Source organism: Pipistrellus kuhlii, unplaced genomic scaffold (genome assembly GCF_014108245.1).
Source record: "Pipistrellus kuhlii isolate mPipKuh1 unplaced genomic scaffold, mPipKuh1.p scaffold_m20_p_9, whole genome shotgun sequence".
Lineage (NCBI taxonomy): Eukaryota > Metazoa > Chordata > Mammalia > Chiroptera > Vespertilionidae > Pipistrellus > Pipistrellus kuhlii.
Genome location: NW_023425595.1, coordinates 63,127,306 through 63,152,797, shown reverse-complemented (window position 1 = coordinate 63,152,797; position 25,492 = coordinate 63,127,306). Strand labels below are relative to the sequence as shown.

The window sequence follows — 25,492 nt, the reverse complement described above, 5'->3', positions numbered from 1 at the left end:
TAGGGATTCTACGGTACAACAGCAATGGACACGGGTTTTGTATCGTCACACAGGGTTAGTCCTGCTACCGAGCACCTGAATGTGGGCATGTACCTTCTCCTTGGCTGCCCTTCACGCCCTTTGGCTGGAAAACTAGTCCACTCCAGTCTCCGGTTGGGCTACAAACCTGAAATGAAATGAAATGTCACACACACACACACACACACACACACACACACAAAAAGGGCGGCGCGGGACCACGGGGCACCCTCGGGCGGTGCCTGCCCCTCGGGGCGCGGCCCAAACCCCGCCCTGGGCCTGAGGCTCCGGCGCCCGTCGGTCCTGCCGCTTTCCTGCCTCTGGTCACTCCCCTCAGCCCACCTCCCCGGACCACGCCGCGGTCAGCCCGGCCCCCGCCGCCGGTCCAGGCCTCCCCCGTTAGGGCGCGCCCTTCCTCTCGCCGGGCCCGTCCCGCCCGGAGGCCCCTCGGACCCCGCCGCCTTCCGCTCCTCTCAGCGCCTTCCCTCTCCCGGCGCCGGCTCCGCTCGGCTCCCCGCCCCGTCTCCCCGCCCCTCTTCGGGCCACCCTCTCCCCGGCCCGGGTGCGAGGGGCGGGGCCGCGCGGCTGCGGAGCCCGTTTACGACAACGTGCGGCGGCGCGGCGTGGCTGACGGCAGCGCCGCGCCGCTCTCGGGGAGGTCACTCCGGAGACGGCGTAGGGCTGGGGGCGTTGGGTCGGTGGGACGATGTGGCGCGTCTGTGCGCGGCGGGCCCGGGATGCGGCTCCCGGGGCGGGGCTCGGGGCTCGGTGGGCCGCCCTACGGGAGGGGCCGGGGGCCCCGATCGTCGCCCCGCGGGGCGGCCCGGCTCCGGTCCCGGTCCCGGCCCCGGCTCGGTGCCGCAGCGCGGCCCCCGGGTACGGCGGAGTCCGCTCCGTCTGCGGCTGGCGCTCCGGCCCGTGGACCGCGCCGCGGGGCCGCTTCCTGCTGCCGCTGTTGGGGCCGCCGGGCCGCCGCAGTTACAGCCTCCCCCCGCACCAGAAGGTGAGCCCCAGACCCGCCTGCCCTTCGCGGGACCCCGGTGTCCTTCAGGGTCGGCTTCTTGGCCCGCGAGTCTCCCTCAGAGGTCTCACCCTCTCCCGGTGTTTGCTCTGCACCGGCCCGGTACCCAGCTCTGCAGCCTCCGCACCCGATCCGTCCCATTGAGAGGAGGGCGCCCAGCCCGGGGCTCTGGGTGGGAGTGTGCGGAGGTGGGAGTCAGACCCGCGGGGCTGGCAGCAGGAAGCTCGCCTCGGAGAGGATCTGGCGGCAGGAACTCGCCTGACATCCCCAAGTCCCCGGTGCCCAGCGGGTGGCGGGACTCAAGCAAAGAGCATGAAATTGAATGGCATGAAATGTGAAACCAGACTGAGGGTTTGGTAGCCCGTTTAAATGTTAGTGTTTCTCCCTTTTCTCTTCCAGCTTGCGTTGCCCTCTCTTTCCCCCACCATGCAAGCAGGAACCATAGCCCGTTGGGAGAAAAAGGAAGGGGACAAAATCAACGAGGGCGAACTCATTGCAGAGGTAAGTTGTTTTAAAAATACGGAAATAAGTTAAAAAGGGACTGAGGTAGCTAAACTGCGCATTAGATTCCTGGGTGGGTAGTGAGTTACTCCTTTTGCTTAAGAAACTTGGATGTTTGTTTCCACTTGATGTTAGAGAAGCTTGGTTACGTTGTCAGCGGCTAGCAGAAATGAGCTTTTAACTAGGTTTTAAAAAATAATCCCTTTTTTCTGTGGTAGAGGTTATATCTTCAAATAAACTGTAAAATCCTAAACACAAGCTAATAATCTTCGTACTTGGCAGCACAAGCCTAAGCTCCTACTTTTGTGTTAAAAGATTGAAACTGATAAAGCCACTGTGGGATTTGAGAGCATGGAGGAGTGTTACATGGCAAAGATTCTTGTTGCTGAAGGCACCAGAGATGTTCCAATTGGATCAGTCATCTGTATCACCGTTGAAAAGTGAGTAGTGCCCTGGTAATTTTGGGGACTTGGGTGATTAGTGGGCTATTTTAACTCAGAATTGAGGAATTGGGAGTTAAAAGGCTCCTAAGACTCCTGTAGGAGCTAAATCAGCTTATAAGCCCCCCCCCCCCCTCCCCCGCCTTGTACTTACGAATTCTTTCTCTTCCTTAGACCTGAGGATGTTGAGGCCTTTAAAAGTTACACATTGGACTCCGCAGCACCCACCCCACAGGCAGCCCCAGCACCGTCCCCTGCTGTCGCTTCTGCACCACCTACACCTTCTGCTCCACCTCCACCTGCTGCTCAGGCTCCTGGTAGCTCGTATCCCACTCACATGCAGGTGGGCTCAGCCTCTGGGTGTTAACTCTAGAGAGTTTATTATCTATTCATTAGTTTGCATAGACGGCTGTCACATTCTGGAAACTGGCATTAAATATGGCTACCTCTTATCCTGAAAGCAAATAGAAATTTAAACATGAAAAATGGTAAATTTTATTCCTAGTTGTTATTTCCAGGTGTTATCCTCAGCCACAGTGCAGTAGCAAGGTAATGCTTGGCATTTATCATTCACGACATTATGTTCTATTTTGAGGAAGATTTGTACTTATATGTATCTACTCCCTGTACAGACAGTTTTTAGTAGGCCTCAAGTACTGTCTGTTGAATGAAAGTCCTCAGTTGGTGTTTTCCTTTGCAGTGCGGTGTTTTGTTTTCTAAGAGAGGGTGAAGTAGTCCAGTAGCATTAATAAATGAGAGAATTAACAATAAAGAAATAAGTGTAGAATAGACATATGTCATATCATTGAAACAAAGCTGGAGGCAACAATCACTCTTGATTCTCTTAACTAAACCAGTTTATTAGATATTAGTGTAATCCCAGGTTTATTTGTGTGTTTCTGATACTAGAAATGGTTAAAAACCAACTGCCTCTGTAAAGGATTAAGGTTAGGACTTTTCCTTCACTTAGTTATTTTTAGAAATTTCTATACAAGAGACTCTTTTGTGTGAACATAATGATCTACTCCATGATCTATAACAGTCACTCATGATGAAGTTTTGCCTGGTATTTATTTCACATATTTATTTCATCTTGTTCAGCAAATTCTGTCTCATTTTCCCCTGCCTTCGTGAAACATCAATTGAAATGATTTTTCTCAAACACTACTAAGTCACCAAACAAAACCCATAATCAAGTAAGCATCCAAATTCAGTGGACACACAAGCCCTATAAATAGGAAGACAATTTTTAATTTAGATTAGCCAATCTACTGTTTAGATTTTATTGGGGTGGAAGTGACTTGTAAAGAAAAGTTCTTTTTTTAATCCTTTTATATTTTGTTTTGTTTTCTCACTTGAGGACTGAGGATACTTTTCCCATTGATTTTCAGAGAATGGAAGGGAGTGGGGAGGAGGGAGAGAGACACCATATCAATTGGTTGCCTCCCACAGGTGCTCCCTCTAGGGGCAGGGATGGAACCTGCAACCTAGGTATGTGCCCTTGACTGGGGACCCTCTGATGTGCAAACTAATGCTCTAACCACTGAGCATGCTAGCCAGGACTGTTTTGTGTTTTTGTTTGTTTGCTTTTTAATATATTTTTATTGATTTCACGAAGGAAGGGTGGGGGGAGAGAGAGAGAGAGACACATCAATGATGAGAGAAAATAATTGATCAACTGCCTCCTGCACATCCCACATTGGGGATTGAGCCCCCAGTCAAGGTATGTGCCCTGACCAAGAATCAAACTATGACCTCGTTCATAGATCCATACTCAACTACTGAGCCAAGCTGGCCTGGTTGTTGTTGGATTGGTTTTTTAAAAAATATATTTATTGCCGAAACCGGTTTGGCTCAGTGGATAGAGCATTGGCCTGTGGACTGAAAGGTCCCAGGTTAGATTCTGGTCAAGGACATGTACCTTGGTTGCTGGCATATCCCAGTAAGGGGTGTGCAAGAGGCAGCTGATCAGTGTTTCTCTCTCATTGATGTTTCTAACTCTATCCCTCTCTCTTCCTCTCTGTAAAAAAATCAATCTATATATATATATATATATATATATATATGTTTATTGATTTCAGAGCGGAAGGGAGAGGAAGAGAGAGAAGCATCAGTCGGCAGGCCAATACTCTATCCATTGAGCCAAACTGGCCAGGGCTTAATTGATTTTTAGAGAGAGCAGAGAGGGGAAGGAGAGAGAAACATTGATCAGTTGCCTCCAGTATATGCCCTGACAGGGACTCAAACCCAAAACCTTTTGGGGAACAGGATCACGTTCCAACCAACTGAGTCACCTGGCCAGGGCAAGAGCAGGTCTTAATATTAGTTGTTTTTATCTTGGAAAGATGACTGGGAAGTTTGGGAGAAATGCAGTTTTCTCTGAGTGAAAAATACAAAATTTTAATGTAATAGCCTGGACCATTCTGTGAAAATGAAAAATTCTACCTTAATCTAAGTGTTAAAAAAGTTAAAAAGAGGTTCTTTGTTTAGATATTGAGGACTTAATTTTGACTCTAGAAATCTTTCCCATCTGCTCATTGCTTTGAACTTTGGAGGGTGAGCCAGGGTATTATTGATAAAGCTTGAGAGTTGAAGGATTATTTTAACTGGCGGGACACTTTTGAGCACTAAGCTTTCGCTGATTGCGGGTATCCAGCAGATGGGAGTCTGGATTGTCATAGTCACTATCATTGTAAAACTGAGCTTGCCTGAATGCCATTGTGTCCAAGGCTTTCTAGTATTCCGCAGTAATTGTTTGTTTCTACAGGTGCTGCTGCCTGCCCTCTCTCCCACTATGACCATGGGGACAGTTCAGAGATGGGAAAAAAAAGTGGGTGAGAAGCTAAGTGAAGGAGACTTATTGGCAGAGATAGAGACTGACAAGGCCACTATAGGTGAGATTTCTTCAGCTGTTAATGGTTGAGACACTGAGTTTTCCAATGAGGGAAGAGGATTGCTGTCCTATCCTATAATGAGTGAGTGATAACATGAAACATTTTAATTGTTGGGATTCATTTCCTGGAACAGGATATTTCATAACAGAAGTATATATAGTCAGATTTGTCAGTTTCAAACTGCACTTCTATTGAATCAGGGATATGTCAAGTTGGATATATTTTTTTTATTATTTAAAAAAAATTTTTTTAAATGTATTTTATTGATTTTTTTTTACAGAGAGGAAGGGAGAGAGAGAGTTAGAAACATTGATGAAACAGAAACACTGATCAGCTGCCTGCCACACACACCCCCACTGGGGATGTGCCCCCAACCAAGGTACATGCCCTTGATCAGAATCGAACCTGGGACCCTTCAGTTCGCAGGCTGATGCTCTATCCACTGAGCCAAACCGGTTTCGGCTTGGAGATTATTTTTAGGCCACAGTTTGCTTTTTAGCCTTATTTATGTTACTGAGAAGATATAACAACTGTGTTATCTAAAGTGGGCAAAGGGAACATAACTTCCAAGGCAGGAAATATCAAAGGATGTAAGATGACTTTGAGGGAAAACTGAAACTAGGGTTTAGATTGTTTGAGAATGACTGGTAGAATGTATATACACCTGTTCAGGTATCATATTTTTATATGTTTTTCCTGTTTTTATGCTCAGCAAAACTCATATAACCATATATTTATAATAATACTTATAGATAATTTGTAGATAAGTATATTTCTCTCCTGTCCCTAAAGATGCAGTTGGAGATCCTGGGCATGCTCTGCAGTGGTGGTTTTCAGATTGTGTTCTGAAATCATGAGATCATTGGTCTTAAACCCCATGTTTCCTTGATGGCATCGTGGGGCAAAGGGGGACTTAACCAGCAGCAAGCACTCTACTGTGCCCTACTCCCCTCCCTCACCAGGGCAACTCCTTGTCTTTTCGTATGTTGTGTTTCCCCTATAGATTTTATCACGGAAATGGATTGTTTGTGATAAAGAGAGAAACAAACAAAAAACATTGGTAACAATAGATCTGCAGTATCTGCTTTGAATGCCAATGTTACTGTAGAGTCTGGTATTCTAGAGACTAATCACTAGAGAAGTATATACCTTGGTTAACGTTTTTAAAAATATTTTTTTTATTGATTTCAGAGAGGAAGGGAGAGGGAAAGAGAGAACGATGAGACAAAATCATGCCTCCAAGTGGAGATCAAGCCCAAAACCCAGGCATGTGCCCTTAATTTGAACCGGAATCAAATCTGGCACCCCTTAGTCCGCAGACCGACGCTTTATCCACTGAGCCAAACCGGCTAGGGCATCCTTGGTTAACTCTTTACACTATTGTGGTCTTGAAGTCCTCTCTTTTTCTTTTTTTCAAATTTTATTGATTTCAGAGAGGAATGGAGAGGGAGAGAGCGATAGAAACATCAATGATGCATGCCCTCCACTGGTGATCGAGCCCACAACTTGAGCATGTGCCCTTGACTGGAATCAAACCCGGGACCTTTCAGTCAGCAGACTGGTGCTCTATCCATTGAGCCAAATCAGCTAGGGCCTTTATTATTTTTTTTTTTATAAGAAAAGCAGCAGCTGAATAAAATGTCAGTTGCTGACACCATAAAAAACCTAATAATACTGTATTAATATTTGGTAATACCAAATATATAAAGTCTTTGAAAAACTCCAAAGGTGCTTTTAGTAGCTCCCTTTGTTTAAGATCCATGTGGTTCTGATCTATACCAGTATGCTAATGCCATCTTAGAGTCCGTTTGTCTGCCTAGGGCCTACCCTTGGAGAAGTTTTTAGGAAAATGTTTAGTACTAATTACTGTCTATAATCTCTCATAGTTATTTAATAGATACTAAATAAAGTGTTTACTTTGTACCAGGTACTGATTCTAAGTACTTGAAAAATTTAACTCATTTAATTTAATTAAATATTAACTCATTTAATTTTCATAGTATCCTGCGAAGTAGATAATATTTTCTTCATTTTGCAGGTAAAGAAGCTGAAACACACAAGTTAAATAGCTTGCAAAGGGTTATATAGCTTGAAGGAGAAGAACCTTTTACTTAAAACTATACCATGAATTTGGAGGAGTAGTGGAATCCTTTAAGTTCCATAATAGTATTTCTTTCTGTTTAAGGTTTTGAAGTACAAGAAGAAGGTTACCTGGCGAAAATTCTGGTCCCAGAAGGCACAAGAGATGTCCCGTTAGGAACACCACTCTGTATCATTGTAGAAAAAGAGGCAGATATAGCAGCATTTGCTGACTATAGGCCAACTGGAGTACCTGATTTAAAGCCGCAAGCATCACCACCTTCCCCTCCCTCGGTAGGTATGCTTCCAGAATGGAGGGAACACTTATTTAGCCCTTTCTAAATTTAGGGATTAGATTAGATGATATAGGTTCCTTCTAGCTCTAAGAATTTATGAATGAGAAAGGAAATGGTTAACATTTGTGGAGACCTACAAGGGGTGTGGCACTGCACCATTCACCTAATAGCCAATAATTTGATCCAGGTAGCTTTCCTTTTGTTCATGCTGTCTTGAGTCATGCTGAGAACAAAGCTGAGATGACAGGTTCCTTTTCTGCTTTAGATGTTGATGTGCATATGGAAGGTAATGCTTTGATCTCCATTTTCTATAGAATTTACTATGTAATCTTTATCACTGTCAACCCTCTTGGTGGTTGCATGTTATAGTGGGTCAGGCTTATATTTATAATACATTGGAATCTTGATATAACATGACTTACTTTGCATAGAATTTAGTCTGGTGGTATATACTCTACATTGTATGCTATATACCTGTAACATGAGCTTGTATGAACTCTAAGCATTGATAACACTGTCAGAAGACTTCTGCAGATGCCAGAAGCATGATGGTGTAGGTACACATTTATATCAGAGAAAATTTGATTTCTTACTGCCATACATTCATGGGGAGCTGGCAGTAGTATTGTTTTATTTCTTAAGGTACTTTCAACATGAGACCTTCCAGCATAATTTATTATTTTGAAATTAGGTTTAGTCAAAACGAAAATCATGTTGATGATGTAAGAAAATGAAAATAAAGAAGTGGCAAGAGAGTAAAGTGAAGAAAATCTATAAGGATATGTATACTTACAGGTCAGCGGTATTAAATTCCATGCTTCTATGTTATCATGGAGTAAGATGACTTTGTTCTGTCTTTGACATCAAGTATTGCTATTATTCATATCCTATATTAAGTAGGACAACTGTTATGATCTTTGGGGGGAAAATTAAAGTTATTCAGTTAAAATATCTTTGACTTATAAAATGTAAGCTGTTGATCTTTCCGACCAATCTTTGCAGTGGTGAATTAACAATTTGTAACTTTTTTAAAAAGGTGACCCCTGTTCCTCCAACTCCCCAACCTGTAGCCTCCACACCGTCAGCCACCCGCCCGGCTGCTCCTGCTGGGCCGAAGGGAAGGGTGTTTGTCAGCCCTCTTGCAAAGAAATTGGCAGCAGAGAAGGGGATTGACCTTACACAAGTGAAAGGTGAGTCTGTTTCTATGGAATGGAGTTGTAAGGCTAAAATTTGGTTGCGTTTCTTCCTTAAGACCAGTAAGTAGAACTATGTGTAGTCATTTTTTTATGGGAGGGTGGGGAGAAGGGTGAGGGAGGGAAATAACTCCTTTCTGCTGCCACAGATTTGGGAAACTTCATTGTGCTTTATTTAGTCTCAGATCTACCTATATAATATAGATAGCTTTTTATTCATTATCTATTCATGGGAACTGCTTAATTGTTGGTAAAACTATAATGTGTTTACTCAGCAAAGTTGGTTTATAGGACTTGATTATATAATAAGAATTAGTTCTAGGCTGACTAAATATAGCAATACACAAGCACAACATGAAGTTTGGGTGACTAGAAATGACTTAAAAACTGAAGTGCTCCCAGAGGGTAAAGAAAATGTTTACTCATCTTTTTCTCCCCAAAGAAAAAGTATAGCTTGGTGATAAGAGCATGGGGTCTTGAATCACTCCATCTAGGATTTAATTCTGGCTTTATCATTTTCTGTGTAATATTTTCTTTGGTGAATTACTTAAAGTATATATGTGTTTATAGGGATTACTTACTTTCATCTGTTTTTACATCTGTAAAACTGATATAATTGTGTGCATTAAAATAGTGCTTAGAATAGTATCTAGAATATATAAATAGTCAAAACATACTTGTTTTGTTCATATTGTTATTGCCTAGCATTTAAATAAATGTTTTTAAACTAAAATTTAAGCTAAAGTTTAATGTAAGGCAATTAAGATTCTTATTGAGATAAAGGGGAAAATTACTATTTGTGGTACCTGGTTTGATGGCTAGTACTTGTACTAGTCATTTTGTACTACATTTATTTATGTAACACTTTTTGAAGTAAGAATTATCATTCTCCCCCCCCCCCCCTTTTTTTTTTGGATTAAAAAATAGACTCTTAAGGGAGCTCCCTTTCTGTTAGGTGGTAAAGTTACAATTTGAGTCAAGATTTGTTTAATTCTAAAGCTTGTATTACCACTACTCTTATGTTCTGCCTTTCTTAATTACTCAAGAAAATAATAACTGGTTATTTTCCAGTTGTCCAGCTATGGGCACTCAGTGCTGGTTATCATCTTTGCATTCAGTTGTGTTTTTTTTTGTTTGTTTCGTTTTGTTTTTTTAAAAATATATTTTATTGATTTTTCACAGAGAGGAAGAGAGAGGGATAGAGAGTTAGAAACATCGATGAGAGAGAATCATCGATCAGCTGCCTCTTGCACACCCCCTACTGGGGATGCGCCCGCAACCAAGGTACATGCCCTTGACCGGAATCGAACCCGGGACCTTTCAGTCCCCAGGCCGACGCTCTATCCACTGAGCCAAACCAGTCCTGGCAGCATTCAGTTGTTTTGTGGTTAGAAGACAAGCCAGTCTCCAAAGATACAAGCATAAGATACTGTAAATTTTTGTAATATTGGATTCTTGTAATATTGTAAGACCTGTTTTCCCATCTTTCTGTATATAACTAGTATATTGTCATTCTTTATATGTTATTAGAACTACGGACAATATAAGTTGGAATAAATTTTAAGACTGGTTAATAAGTATATCTGAAGAATTTAGACAAGTAAGATGATTCATTTATTATTTAAACAAATATTCCTTGAGTATTGTCTGTACATCCAACATTTGCTCATAAGACAGACAGGATTTCTGTGTCAGATGATTATATTATCAACAATAAATAATTAAATGAACAGAAAGGTAATATACCATAGTAGTTAAGAGTGTAGATTCTGGAGCTGTAATGCTTGGGTTTGAATCCCAATTCTGCCATACATTATCTGTATGACCTTTTGTGTCTTAGTTTCTTCATTTGTATCTGAAAATAATAATTAAATAAGTTAAACACTGTCTGTACATAGGTATTAGCTATAATAACAATAACATGATTATTAAATAAGATGATTTATATGCTAACAAAGAAACCAGATGATATATGAGTGAGTAACAGGGTCAATATATGTGCAGTTATGATTTCTTTTAGATAAAAAGCAATCATACTGCACACATATTGCAGTGGTTGGGAAAGATCTTTCAAATGTGACATTAGATCTGCCATGGAAGATGAGTCAGTTATGAGTCAACTATGTGGAAACTGGGGAAGAAGCATTTTGGGCAGAGAGATCAGTTTGAAAGTGGAAAAGATCTTAGCATATTTGAGAGTTTAAAAGTGGCCTGTGTTAATGGAGCATAATGTCTTTGCTGTGTGTATCTCCGCACCCCCCCACCCCCCAAACACACATAACAAAGAAAAGGTCTAATGATAGATGAGTTTGGAAGAAACATGAGTGAGAACATAAAGGACTTTATAACTTACTAGAGGCCTGGTGCATGAAATTTGTGCACAGGAGTGGGTCCCCCTCAGCCCAGCCTGCACCCTCTCTAATCCGGGACCCCTCTGACATCCCTCTCACAATCTGGGACTGCTGGCTCCTAACTGCTCACCTGCCTGCCTGCCTGCCTAATCTCCCCTCACTGTCTCCACTGTCAGTCTGATCACGCACCCCTAACCACCTCTGCCTGATCACCCCTAACTGCCCCTCCTGCTGGCCTGGTTGCCCCCAATTGCATGCACCCCGACCCTCTCAGCCTTGACACCCCCAACTACCCCCCCCCCCCATGGACTGATCGCCTCTTACTGGGCCCCCCTCCCCTTCCCCCGCCAGTCTAGTTGCCCCATGCTGTTCGGTCGTTACTATGACAGCATCCCAGGCAATTTACATATTCCTCTACTAGTATAGATGATAGAATTCAAATTTTATTTAAAGTACAGTAGAAAGTCACTGAAAGATTAAAACAAAGAACTTACATTTTTAAAGGATCATTTTGGCTACTCTTTAAAAATGGATTAAATGAAAGCCAAGGCATCTATTAAGATGTTGTTTCTGGAATTGATGGTGGTGGCTTAGCCCAGGGTTGGGGAACGTCTGGTCCTCCTGCTGTATAAGGCCCACAAAAATCACTTGGTCTGGGCATTCGGGTTGAGTTATTTAAATGTTTGACCAAATACAGCGGGGTAATTTTTAAGTTGATAATTTTGTGTGGTCCTTGTCAGAAATAAGGTTCCCCATCCCTGGCTTAAACTATGGTGGTGATAGTGGAAGAGGAAAGGATATATTTTTTGACATAGAATGAACAGAGCTTAGTCAGAGATTGGGTATGGGGACTCAACAGCAATAATTTCAAAAGAAATATGTGGTGCAAGCCAGTTTAGATAGGTTGAAAAGTATCTCTTACATTCTGAGAGAGTAAGAGGTGTTGGGATTGTAGGTTTAGTGGTGGAGGATGGGTAAAATACCTCTCTGGTTGCTGCTATTTGAAGTGAGGATATCAGCTGGAGAATGAGTGAGGCTAGGTTTGAGGTTAGGTTGTGTAGTATTCTCAGAGATTGGGAAAGTGAGTTCAAGGAATATGGGAACCCTTTTCACATCCCGCATGGTTCAGGGTTCTGGTTCAGGGTTCGGGTTCGGGAGAAGGGCCACACGCAAATTAAAGAGATATTAAAAGAAATTAAATTTGGCCGTGTGGGGGCCCAGACGGGAGCCCACCTTTAGTGGGAGGACTGCCGCTAGGCTCTGGCCTTGCTATCTCTTTTATTGAGACTATGAGATACACCCATTACCCTTAAGCAGGTTTGGGATACACCCATAGCCCTTAGGCAGGTAATAAGCAGATTATCATATCAGTAAGGATTTACATGATTATTTGATGGGGAAGTTTCCTCAGTTACCTTTGTCTCAATTAGATTTGGCTCTGACCTTTCAGAGCTTCAAGGTTGACCAGCTTTTACATCTTTCTATTAGTGAGACAATGATCGGTTTCCGACAAAGGAACACATGATTTCAATGTAGTTTTGTGTGTCTATTTTAGGTTTGTGGTATAGTCAGTCAGCTAAGTATGTATCTCCTTCCCCCCCCCCCCCCCCCCCCCACACACACACAACATTAAGCAACTTTAGTGCTGGCATTGAGAAGGCTGACATTTTGGAGTTTGATCAGGAAGTGATTATAATAGCGATCCATAGAATGTAAGTTGGGTAAGGAGGAACTGAAGACAAGAGGAAATAAAGGTCTTGATGAGGTCAAATAAATTTTACAGTAGTGGAAGGGAGTGGTTTAGAATAAGTGAGCTGAGAGGATCATTGATTGTGTGGTGTTTTCTGACATCAAATGTGTTTTTCTCCACACTAACAATCAGTTCTACAACACCAACTCAGTTTCCAATAATTCAGTCCTATCATGACACTAACTATCCAGAGTAAGTGTCAGACTCCACAGGATTAAGGGCTCAGTCCCATGAGATACTCCTACTTCAGATGCCAGTTGCAAGTCCAGGGACCACCACATTCCTGACCTAAATGTCTGTAAATCGGGAGTTCTTTTTTAAAAAAATATATATTATATTGATTTTTTTACAGAGAGGAAGGGAGAGGGATAGAGAGCTAGAAACATCAATGAGAGAGAAACATCGACCAGCTGCCTCCTGCACACCCCCCACTGGGGATGTGCTCGCAACCAATGTACATGCCTTTGACCCGAATCAAACCTGGAACCTTTCAGTCCACAGACCTACGCTCTATCCACTGAGCCAAACCGGTTTCGGCAAATCGGGAGTTCTTAACACCACTCTCCCCTGGTGCAATAATGTACTAGAATTATTCACCGAACTCAGGAAAGCACTTTACTTACTGTTAACCATTTTATTATAAAGAATACGACTCAGAAACAGTCAAATAGGAGAGAGATATAGGACCAAGCATGGGGTGGGGTGAGTTGCAGAGCTTCCATGCCCTCTCTGGGAATACCACCCTCCCAGCAATAAGTTGGGATGTATTCACCAACTTAGAAACTCACCAGATCTCATAATGTTTTAATTTTTATTTATTGGCGAGACATCGATTTGTTGTTCCACCTATTTTTTGCATTCTTTGGTTGTTTCTTGTACGTGCCCTGACTGAGGATCAAACCTAAAACCTTGGCATATGGGACCATGTTCTAACCAACTGAGGTACCCACCCAGGGCTCGGGGGTCTTAGTAAGAAGGCGTGGTTGATTAAATCATTGGTTATTGGGCTCAATCTCTCTGGAAGGACAGATTACGTAGCAAATTTGGCCAAAATGTAATCATTTGGGGAGAAACTTTTAAATCTTAAACCCTGATGTTCAAAGTTTGATTTGTCTCAAAGCTAGCCATATTGTTTGTTGTTGTTTTTAATGCAAAGCACTTTCACATCACTATCCCACTTGAAAAAAAGTTTGTTTTTTTTTTAAATTGCTGTTGGCATACAATATTAGTTTTTGGTATTCAATATAGTGGTTAGACATTTATATACCTTACAAAGTGATCATCCTGGAAAGTCTAATACCCATCTGACATCATACATAGTTATTACAATACTAGTGATCTGGTGCACGAAATTCATGCACATTAAAAGGGGATTAATTAGAGGAAATAATTTAATAGTGCTACTTGCCCTTTCTCTATAATAGAAGTGTCAGAGGTGAAAGAAAATTAGTAAAATGTATATGAAAACCTTTCTCCTGTCAGAGTCTGCGGCTCACCACGGGACTCAGAGTCCAGTCCCCGCCCACCCACATGCACCTCAAAATTGCATGAGACCCAGACCCTGCCGCACGCCCTCCGCCCCACCCCCCATTGTCAATCCCTGCCTGGCAGGGGTCATGGCCTGAGGTCCCCAGCCCAGACCAAAGCAGAGGGCATGCCTTGAGGTCCTCTGTTAAGCCCTGTCAGGTGGGGGACGTGGCATGCGATTCCCCTGTCGAGCCCTGCTGGAGTGGGTCCCCCGGCTCAGCACCAGGAGGGGGCACAGCCTCAGGTCCCCCATCAAGCCCTGCTGGGCAGGGGTGTGGCCTGAGTTCCTCCGACCCAGTACTGGGGTGCACCTTGAGGTCCCCCGTCAAGCCTTGTTGGGTGGGGTCGTGGCCTCAGGTCCCCTGGCTTGGTATTGGGGCGGGGAGAGCAGCCTGAGGTGCCCCAGCCCAGCACCAGGAAGGGAAGTGCACCTTGAGGTTCCCCAGCCTGGCACTGGGGTGGGGGGAGCAGCCTGAGGTGCCCCAGCCCAGCACCAGGACGGGAAGTGCACCTTGAGGTCCCTGGTCAAACCCCGGCAGGTTGGGGACAAGGCCTGAGGTCCCCTGTTAAGCCCCATGGGGGCGGGGGAGGGCATAGCCTCATATCCCTTCTGATTGCTCATTAAGGCTCCTTACAGGAAGTTGGGTGCAGCCATGTTTGTGATGAAGTGATGGTCAATTAGCATATTCCCTCTTTATTAGATAGGATTATTGACTATATTCCTTATGCTGTACTTTACATAACCAGATATTTTGTCACTATCCATTTTATCCTGTGAGCAGGAACTGATTATTAGTTTCCTACAGATGAGACTATAGCTATTTGTTTAGTTTTATTTGACAACAACTGTACATTTTTGTCCTAGTCTAGTTTTCTTCCCTTTGCCAGCATTGCTTTATGATGGTCTGTTGCGCCTTCCTGGGGAGATAGAAGAATTTAACTTCTAAGAGTTAGGTGGCTGAAGGTTAGTATAGACAAGGCAGTCGTACAGCTTTCCTTTTTTTTTTTTTTCAGCTTTCCTTCTTTTGAGGGGTTGCAGTGTCTGATCGGCCTTGGTTGTAAGGGGCGGTTATGGTTTCTGTCTTTAAAAGGAGGGAAATCTAATAGGGGTACTGCTACCTCTGTTCTAGAGCGCCTGGTGAGGATAAACACAATCCTAGCCAACTCAATTTTCATAATGAAGGAAAGGAGTTGGGACGAACTTCATACAACGAGAATCCTTTTAAAAGTCTGCCTTGGGGGAAGATGAATCAATTTGACCAAATTTTTTCTAGAAGTGGGCCATTGTAAAAGGTATTTTAATAACTAAATTCTGAATCTCCTTAGAATTAAGGTTCAGGATTATTTACTATTTGGGTCTGAAGTTAAACCTAAAGAGGTTTGTGGATGGGAGGAGGAAGGAAATTGAAAGTAAACTCGAGTAAGAGAACTTTGAAGATGTTTCTTACGTGACATTACACCTGTTTCCTTCAGGGTCTCCAGCACAGGCCAGTGTAGACTTAGACCCTTGGGAAAGTTGTGAAAAATGGAGACCACATAAGGAATGAATGGTTCTACAAATAAGATCATTATAACTTACAGTAATTCATGGTTTTGGGGTAAAAACATTAACTTGCCTGATTTATCTAACACAATTGTTACCATAACTGTAGACTCTGTACAAATGGAGCTCTTTTCTTTCTTTCTTTTTTATTTTTTTATTGATTTCACAGAGAAAAAAGAGAGAGGGAGAGAGACATCAGTCATTAATTGACTATCTCCTGCACACTCCCTATTGGGGATCTAGCCCGCAACCCAGGCATGTGCCCTGACCCGGAATCAAACTCAAGTTCAACCACTGAGCACATCACCCGGGCTCTTTATGCTCACATGAATCTAGAACCCAAATGAGATCTGTTTAATGGTTCAGAAAGAAGTTGTTTTTTGAGCCAATCAGGAGGAGGCACCTAGACTTCCTTTTGGAGATATAAATTGTACTCAGCATTACTCTTATGCTGGAATTTGAAAGTAAAGGAGATGAAAAAAAGAACAACTTAATTAGATAAAACTTCAAAAGAGGAATACTTGCAATAGTTAAACTTCTGCCCAGCAGGTGTGGCTCAGTGGTTGAGTGTCTACCTATGCACCAGGAGGCCATTTGTTTGATTCCTGGTCAGGGCCTGTGCTTGGGTTGCGGGTTTGATCCCCAGTGTGGGGTGTGCAGGAGGCAGCTCATCAATGATTCTCTCTCATCATTAATATTTCTATCCCTTTCTCTCCCTTCATCTCTGAAATCAATTATATATATCAATGATGAGAGAGAATCATTAATTGGCTGCCTACTGCACGCCCCCTACTGGGGATCGAGTCTGCAACACGGACATGTGCCCTTGACCATAATGGAACCTGGGGCCCTTCCGTCCTCGGGCTGATGCTCTATCCACCAAGCAAAACCGGCTAGGACATCATCATTGATATCTCTCTCTCTCTCCCCCTCTTCTCCTTTGAAATAAGTAAAAATATATTTTAAAAAATAATAATAAACCACTGCAGATCAAGCAAGAGCACTCTCTGTGAATTAAAAGTAATAATCGACAAAAACTGGTATTTCCAGGAACTTGCAAGGTCAGGATTAAGGCTGTGATCCTTCAGCCTTTGGTAGAGAACCTTAGGAACTTGCACTCAGAATCACAGTATTGGTCTCCTTGAGGAACCAGCAGTAGGCTGTGGTCTGTGGGATTGATATTTAGGTATCTCTTCCAGGGACGGGACCAGAAGGCAGAATCATCAAGAAGGACATCGACTCTTTTGTGCCTACTAAAGCTGCTCCTGTGAGTTACATTGGCTCCCCACCCCCCCAGTTTGTCCCTTAAAAAGTGCTTTGTCCAGCTTGTTAGACCTTTCATACATTATATGTAAATGAAATAGCTTAACCAGAATTACCAGAATTGTGGGGTTTTTTGCCTGATGTCAGGGGCTAGCAATATATGGATATGAATGTGATGTCATTCATCTATAAAAGCAAAAATGAGACACTACATTGACATGTATTCCAAATTTGTTTTTTGGGGCTTTTTAATAATGACACTACATTTTTTTTCTAGCACATTCTCTTTTTTCCATTCAGGCCCTAATTTTATTTAATTTTTAAAATATATTTTTATTGATTTCAGAGAGGAAGGGAGAGGAAGAGAGATAGAAACATCAATGACGAGAGAATCATTGATGGGCTGCCTCCTGCATGCCCCTTACTGGGATTGTGTCTGCAACCCAGGCACATGCCCTACACAGGAATCAAACTGTGAACTCCCAGTTACGGGCTCAATTCCTCAGAGTGGGGCATGCAAGAGGCAGCCAGCCAACGATTCTCTCATCATTGATGTTTCTATCTCTCTTCTCCTCTCTCTTCCTCTCTGAAATCAATGAAAATATATTTTAAAAAATTATTTTGACATAAACTAACCGATATACTTAGATTACAGAATTCTAAGTATAAAAATTAAAATCAAAACTCTTAAGCATGTCCAGATCTGAATCCCTTTTACACTTGGGATAGAAATAGCTACTTTTCTATTAGCCTTTTAATTTGTATTTTGTCATCTGTTCAAGAGTCATTAGTAGTTGTTCCCATTTGCTTATGCTAAGGCTGAGCCACAGTTTCTAAGAGCTTTTTTACTTCCCCTTAGGCTCCAGCAGCTGCCCCGCCTCCCCCGGCTCCAGGAGTGGCACCAGTCCCCACAGGTGTCTTCACAGATATCCCAATCAGCAACATTCGTCGAGTAAGAGTATTATCATAAATCTGGAACTAAGGCGTGGGAGCATCTTCATTGCATCCATAGTTTGAAATGGACTTTTTTAACTTGGCAATCTTAGATGATTAGTTTAAGAAATATTTGGTTTGGCCAGTTATATGCTTGGGAAAAACACTGTCCTGATTAAACAATGTTAGAAGGGGCTAAGGTATGGTATAGTCCAAATCTAAGAATGCTTTTAAGATAAACACTACCAGGAAAAGGGTAAAGATCCTGAATTAGGGAAAGTCTCACCATCAATTCAAGATAATTGACTTTTGATTCTCTTTGGTTTCAGGTTATTGCACAGCGGTTAATGCAATCTAAGCAAACCATACCTCATTATTACCTTTCTATTGATGTAAATATGGGAGAAGTTTTGTTGGTACGGAAAGAGCTTAATAAGGTAAAAGGTCTGGAAATTCCAACTCTATAAACCACTAAACATTGACATTTTTGCCTATATCTTTTGTAACAGTATGGCAGTTGATGATAGAAAATGGGTGTCATCTTAATTTTTTTAAAGTATATTTATTTATTTATTTATTTATTTCTTAGAGGAAGGAAGAGGGAGAGAGAGATAGAAATGATGAGAGAGAATGAGAATCATTGTTGGCTGTCTCCTGCAAGTTCCCCACTGGGGAATCGAGCCCATAACATGGGCATGAGCCCTTGACCAGAATTGAATCTGGGACCTTTTAGTTCGCAGGCTCTATCCACTGAGCCAAACTGGCTAGGGCAGGAGGCAATTTTTATTAAAGTAAAAATATTCATTTGTAGATCAGTCTCTGTGGTAATGTCCTGGTCGGCTAGATTACATTGTAAAGTGTTACAGGAGTTCTTAGAATGGGCAGACCAGTGGAAGCAGTTGGGGAATTCAGAATGGTGTATGAAACACTTGGTTGAACTGTGGAGAATAGGAAGTGTTTGGACTGCAAAAAAATTGAAGAAAGTTTTCTCTCCCACCCCCTCCCCCCCCCAAAAAAATCAATAAATTTTTTTTTGTCCTCACCTGGGGATGTTTTTACATTGATTTTTGGAGTATTGCCATCTTAACAATATTCGATGAGCACAGGATATCTTTCCATTTATTTAGTTCTTTAATTTCAATGATCTTTGTAGTTTTAGAGTACAAGTTTTTGCACTTTTTTTGCTAATTTTTTCCTAGGTATTTTTTTTTTAAATAGTGTTATAAATTTTATTTTCAGATAGTTTGTTGCTATTGTATAGAAATACAAATTGACTTTTGTATATCGATCTTGGTTTTTAGTGTTTCCCTTAGGATTTTCTGTATACAAAGTCATGTCATCTGCAAATATAGTTTGGCTTTTCCTTTCTAATCTGGATGCCTTTTATTTCCTTTTACTGCCTCACTTCTCTGGCTTGCACATCTAGTGCAATGTTAAATGGCATGAGTGGACACCTTGTCTTATTCTTGATCTTAGGGGGAAGTAAGTCTTTCCCCACTGAACTATGATGATGATTGTGGAGTGTTTGTAGATCTCTTATCAAGAAGTTATCTTCTATTTCTAGTTTGTTGAATGTTCTTAATGAAGAGTTACTGAATTTTGTCAAATGCTTTTCTGTGTCTCTTGAATGGTCATGTGATTTTTGTCCTATACCATATTAAGACATTATTACATTAATTGATTTTTTAATGTTAAAGCAACCTTGCATTCCTGGAAAAAATCCAATTATGTCATGGTGAATAATCTTTTTTTTTTTTTTTTTAATATATTTTTATTGATTTTTTTTACAGTGGACAGGCCGACGCTCTATCCACTGAGCCAAACCGGTTTCGGCATGGTGAATAATTTTATTTATTTGTTTATTTTTATCATTATTATTTTTTAATCCTCACCCAAGGATATTTTTCTATGATTTTTAGAGAGAGTGGAAGAGAAAGGGAAAGACAGAAAAATATCAATGTGAAAGAAACACATCAATTGGTTGCCTCCTGCACATACCCAATCCAGGGCCCAGGCCTGCAACCAAGGTATGTGCTTTTGACTGGAATCAACCCAGGATCCGAAGGCTGACCTCTATACATTGAGCCAAACTGGCTAGGGCCACATTTTACTTTCTTTAGTAATTATAGATCTATTTAAAGATTCTGTTTCTTTTTTTATTTAACTTTGGTAGTTTGTATTTTTCTAGGAATCTGTCCATTTCATCCAGCTTATCTAATTTGTTGGCATACAGGTGTTCATAGTATTAACTATAATTCTTTTTATTTCTGTTCATCAGGTAGTAATGTCCCCTTCATTTCAGGTCTTAGGAGTTTGAATCTTTTTCTTTGTCATGCAACTAAACATTTGTTGTTTTATTGATCTTTTCAAAGAAACAACTTTTGATTTTGAGATAAATGAAAATGAAGACACAACATACCATAACTTATGGGATGCAGCTAAAGCAGTGCTTAGCAGAAAACTTAAAAGCTGTAGACACGTACATTAAAAAAGACGAAAGACTCAATTTTGGCTTCATTTCATCCTTTCCCCTTCAGGACATTTGTATATCCCTCTCCCATCCCCTTTCCCAAGATTATATAATTTCAGTATTTGGGAAGCTGATTTAAGAAACTACAATGGTTTCTTGTCTTTGCAGATGTTAGAAGGGAAAAGCAAAATTTCTGTCAATGACTTCCTCATAAAAGCTTCAGCTTTGGCATGTTTAAAAGTTCCTGAAGCAAATTCTTCTTGGCTGGACACAGTTATAAGACAGTAAGTATAATACTGCTGGGGAAGGTATATATCCATCAGCAGTTTTGTTGTGTTACCTAATGTATATCTAGGAGTGTAGGGTAAGGAGATGGAATACAGAGAGAACTATAACTGCCATTGGTAAAATACTTTGTAAACAGCATAGAACTATTTATGAGACGGTCCTAAAGTTTACGTAGTAAAGACTGCAGATTCTTTGTATGAGCTCAGGAAAGGGAGATGATTGTTTATATATCTATAGTTAAGTTGATAATGATTATTATAAAGGAAAGTTGAAATATTTTTTGTTCACTAGTTCTGCTGAACTTTAGAGGAAGGACAAATTTGAAAACAAACTAAAAAACACACCACAGTTTTATTTATGTTATGGTGACATGTGACTAGTGGTGGCACCTGTCTTTCACATATTGTCTCATTTAATCCTGTGACCACCTTATAAGCTAGGCGCTTCACTCCCATTTTCTAGATGAAAAATGAGGCTTAGTGAGTTAAATAACTATCCTTGATATATAAATAACACCCAAGGATACTGTAGATATAATTCAGGAGTTAAGAAAACTTGGATAAGACAAAGAATCATTCTTTTCCACTCAGCTATAACTGAAATTTAGTGTTTCCTCCTGTTAAACATGTAGCAAACAAATCAGAGAGCTATTAATAATACCTGTGCTGGTGACTGGTAAAACTCAGTTATTTTCATATCACAACCTATAGTTGTTGCAGGTGTGTTAAAATATTTTGCTATTACTACTTTAAAATTGTAGCCATTATTAGACCTGCTGCAACATCTTGTTAATGAGTTAACATAAAAGCACATATATCACATTTTGTTTTTTGAATAATTACATAACTAAATTTCAATATACTTGTGGGGGTTTTTTTGTTGTTGGTTTAGTTTTTTTGGTGACTTATTTTACTTTCTTTGTTAAAAATCTATATGTATTCTGAGATGAGACCCAAATGCAAAGATGCTCATGGTGTAGAAAAGATTGGGAATCTCAGTAGTCTGGCGCACCACCACCCTACATCCTGAACACTCCTCTTTCTCCCCCAACGCAGTCCTTTCCCTTCATTTTTCCTTTCCTCTGCTCAGGCTCTGCTTGCAGACTCAACTCCAGCAATCCACTTCATCTCAGAATCCAAGGAGGTTTTTTTTTTGTTTGTTTAATTCCTAACTGAATGCTAAGCCTTTTTCTCCAACTACACCCATGTGTTAGTTGAGGCAGATGGGAAAGTTAGATAATACATGTGAAACCAACCTGCTGACACATTAAAAGTGTAAGGGGGCTGGGGAGAAGGAACAGCAGAATGTAAAAATCAGAAAAGATATCTTTCTGGCTGAACAGTAGCACAAACTGAAGTAAATATCAGTAATCTTGTTTAACCTGACACAGAAGCTCTTAATAAACAATGGTGGTGATCATTGAGCTTTTCTTTTTTCTTTTTAAATAGAAATCATGTTGTCGATGTCAATGTTGCAGTCAGTACCCAAGCAGGACTCATCACACCAATTGTATTTAATGCACACATAAAGGGACTGGAAACCATTGCTAATGATGTTGCTTCTTTAGCAACCAAAGCTCGAGAGGGTAAACTACAGCCACATGAATTCCAGGTAAAGTATTATTTATTCTCCTTCTGAATGTTAAGAATTATGTTATTTTTAAGGCCCGTATTATGTTTTTATTGCATTTTCCACCTTTTTTTCCTGCCTTGTATTCCCATTGACACAAAGGCCAAAAAATAAAGAAAAACTGAGTAACCTTTCAAAGGCTAAAAATAATGTTTTCCAACTAGTGTGCAAAAGCCACACACCTACTTTAACTGTTATTGTAAAGAGTGCATATTTAAAAAAGAGTATTTCATTCAGGCCCCTTTTTTTTTTCCTTTTAGTTTTAATGACATAATTATAGTTTTAATGACATAATTAGCAATATTTAAGGTGTGCAGCTTAATGTTTTGGTATATACATATATTATGAAATGATCACCACAGTCAAGCTAATTAATGTCTGCCACTTTATATACTTCTATTTTCTTCTTTTTGTTTTTATGATAGTTTAGAAGCTTTTCTTAAAAGATTACCTTAAAGGCAAAACCGGTTTGGCTCAGTGGATAGAGCGTCTGCCTGCAGTCTCAAGGGTCCCAGGTTCGATTCCGGTCAAGGGCATATCCCCAGTAGGAGGTGTGCAGGAGGCAGCTGATCAATGTTTCTCTCTCATTGATATTTCTAACTCTCTATCCCTCTCTCTTCCTCTCTGTAAAAAATCAATAACATATATATATTTTTTAAATTATCTTAAGGATTTTTTTTATATGTTGACAAGCAATTAACAGGATATTTTTTTCCTTTAGGGTGGCACTTTTACGATTTCCAATTTAGGAATGTTTGGAATTAAGAACTTCTCTGCTATTATTAACCCACCTCAGGCCTGTATTTTGGCCATTGGTGCTTCAGAAGAGAGACTGGTTCCAGCAGATAATGAAAGGGGGTAAGTGCCAAAATGGAGAGGGAGCTATAAGTTCATTTTCATTCCATTATACCTATTTTTGAGTTTAGTTCAGACTTATTGGCATGCCTTACTGGAACGTTAGGTAGAGTCAGACATAAGTATAGAATGAAGTTTCTCAGGGCAGCATCTCTTCTTATTTTACTAAATGTAGTTAATCTTTTTTGAGATGGAAAGCCTTATTCACTCTGACTACATAAGTTCGAGGTCACCATGCTTTTTTCTTAAAGAGGCATATAGTAAATATTTAGGCTTTGTGGGCCATATGGTCTCTGTTGCAAATACTCTGTCACTGTAGTGTGAAAGCAGCCTTACGTACTATGTAAATGAATTCCAGTAAGCTTCATTTGGTGGGATTTGGCCTGTGGGCTTTTAGTTTGCCAGTCCATGCTCCAGATGGCTGTTTGGTCTGTTTCTTCAAGCTATTTGGTTTGGAAGTATATAGGACATGAACAGTGGGTCGAAAATAATTTACCTGGTTGGGATTATAGGGTCAGAGGTGGCATTTGGGCTGGTTACTAGCTACAATCAGTAATTGCTTCTAGAATCCCTAATAATGTTTTTATCTTTTTCTAGATTTGATGTGGCTAGCATGATGTCTGTTACACTCAGTTGTGATCATCGGGTTGTGGATGGAGCAGTTGGAGCCCAGTGGCTTGCTGAGTTTAGAAAGTACATTGAAAAACCTATCACCATGTTGTTATAATTAATCCAAGAATTTCTATAGACTTTCCCAAGTCACATTGGTTCATTCTTACCAAGATATAAATGTTATTAAACAGGCGTTTCTCTTTATTTGAAAGATAACCAGTTATTTTTTAGTCTGTCCAGTTAAGTTATTTGTAATGGTCATTACTTTTATCTTTTAAAATGCCAGTTACACCCAAATATTGTGCACATTCAGTAAATAGCAGCTTTTAAGCTGTGTACTCCTAGGCAAGGGACCTGTGGCATAGCCATTTGGTGTTAAGTACTTCCACTGGGAAATGTAGAGGTAGAATTGTGGTTCCCTATTGAGGCAGGTATATACAAGTAACCTGGATGAAACTATGAGGTTTTGAGATCTAATTGCCTCAAATGTTTTCCTTATATTTAAAGAAAAGAAGGATCAGGAAAATTTATTCTTTTGGAGAAAAGGTTTGAATCGAAGTGTGATGTTTTAACTTAACCATAATTAAAAATTTTCTATTACATGATCTTGTTTTTATCATGGATGGGAAAAGTAGAAAACTTCAAAGAAGATAAGTGAAATTTTAAAAGTCAACATTCTCTTAGACTTCTTCAGCCACTGTTCTTTGTTTATTTTTTTATGTATCCTGAAATGGTTGTTCCCCCTTCTTGAAATGAGACAGGAATATAAACCAGCTGCTTGGCATAAATGAGAATTTGTGTGAATATTTAAACTACTTAAATGTATAATTCTGAGCAGAATTCTACAGTTACCTCCAAATAAAAGAATATGCTTATAGAATTTAACAGAGAAGTTGTGAAAGTAGAATTTTTCTTCCAATGTCAACTGGAGGTTACTTGCAAATGAGCTTAGTTACCAGAATTTGGAAAACTATATTAAGTAACAATCGAATACATATACATATATAAAAATTGGTTTCTAGCAAGATATGTGCCAAAGTCCGAATGTATCAATATATCAACAAGTTCTGTCTGAAGAGGGAGAGAGATACATTGGTGAACAGTTTAGAATGTAAAAGATGATGACCACAACAAAATGGTCATTTCCATTTGGAAAAAGGAAAAACTGTTAAATGTGTGTTAAAGTGTCCTTTGTTTTCCCACCACAGTGTTGACTCTGTAAAATAAAAAAGCCCTAAAATCCTATTGAAGAGAAAAAAATTATTCAGGTTGCATTCTATCTTATCTGCCTAAATATTTTTTCCCATTTTGCCTTTCTTCTGAGCAGGGGCTGGGGTGAAATTCAAGGTAATAAAAACAAATTGGGAACATTATTACAATCTAGGCTTTCTACTGAATTGATGTGTTTTAATAAATATCTGAAATAGTTTGACTATTTAAAATTAATCTGACTAGTACTTCCTTGTATATAGTATGTGGAGCTATCTCCTGAAATTAAGTTCTTTTGTTGTTGAATCTATTTCTAAATGTTCATTATTACATGGTGCACAGTGACACTCCATATATTCCATAAATATTTCCCTTGTACTGTTATGAAAACATTAATACAGTGATTGGTAATCATAGCTTGAACTGAAGATTATTCAAAAGGAACAAGCTTCTCACAGGGACCATCAGTATGAGTCATATCTGGTTCAAACACACGAAACTTCAGAGATAATTCATTATTTGCTAATGTTTATGGCTCTTTTGTTCCCTTTAAAGAAAAAATTAAAAGTTGCCTTCTAATAAAAATTGTTCTGAATTAAAAATCTGGCCTGTAATCTAAA

General features: G+C 40.4%; 1 protein-coding gene across 1 annotated transcript; it reads left to right on the top strand.

The window, feature by feature from the left end:
• The first annotated feature begins 630 nt into the window (after nt 1-630).
• DLAT (dihydrolipoamide S-acetyltransferase) lies at nt 631-25,492 on the top strand. Its single transcript, XM_036427396.2, has 14 exons — nt 631-1,021; nt 1,439-1,540; nt 1,856-1,980; nt 2,155-2,323; nt 4,748-4,874; nt 7,060-7,247; nt 8,286-8,439; nt 16,813-16,880; nt 17,736-17,828; nt 18,139-18,246; nt 20,448-20,563; nt 22,016-22,178; nt 22,918-23,054; nt 23,649-25,492. The coding sequence occupies exons 1-14, from the start codon at nt 725-727 to the stop codon at nt 23,776-23,778; spliced, it is 1,977 nt and encodes a 658-aa protein (XP_036283289.1). The 5' UTR covers nt 631-724; the 3' UTR covers nt 23,779-25,492.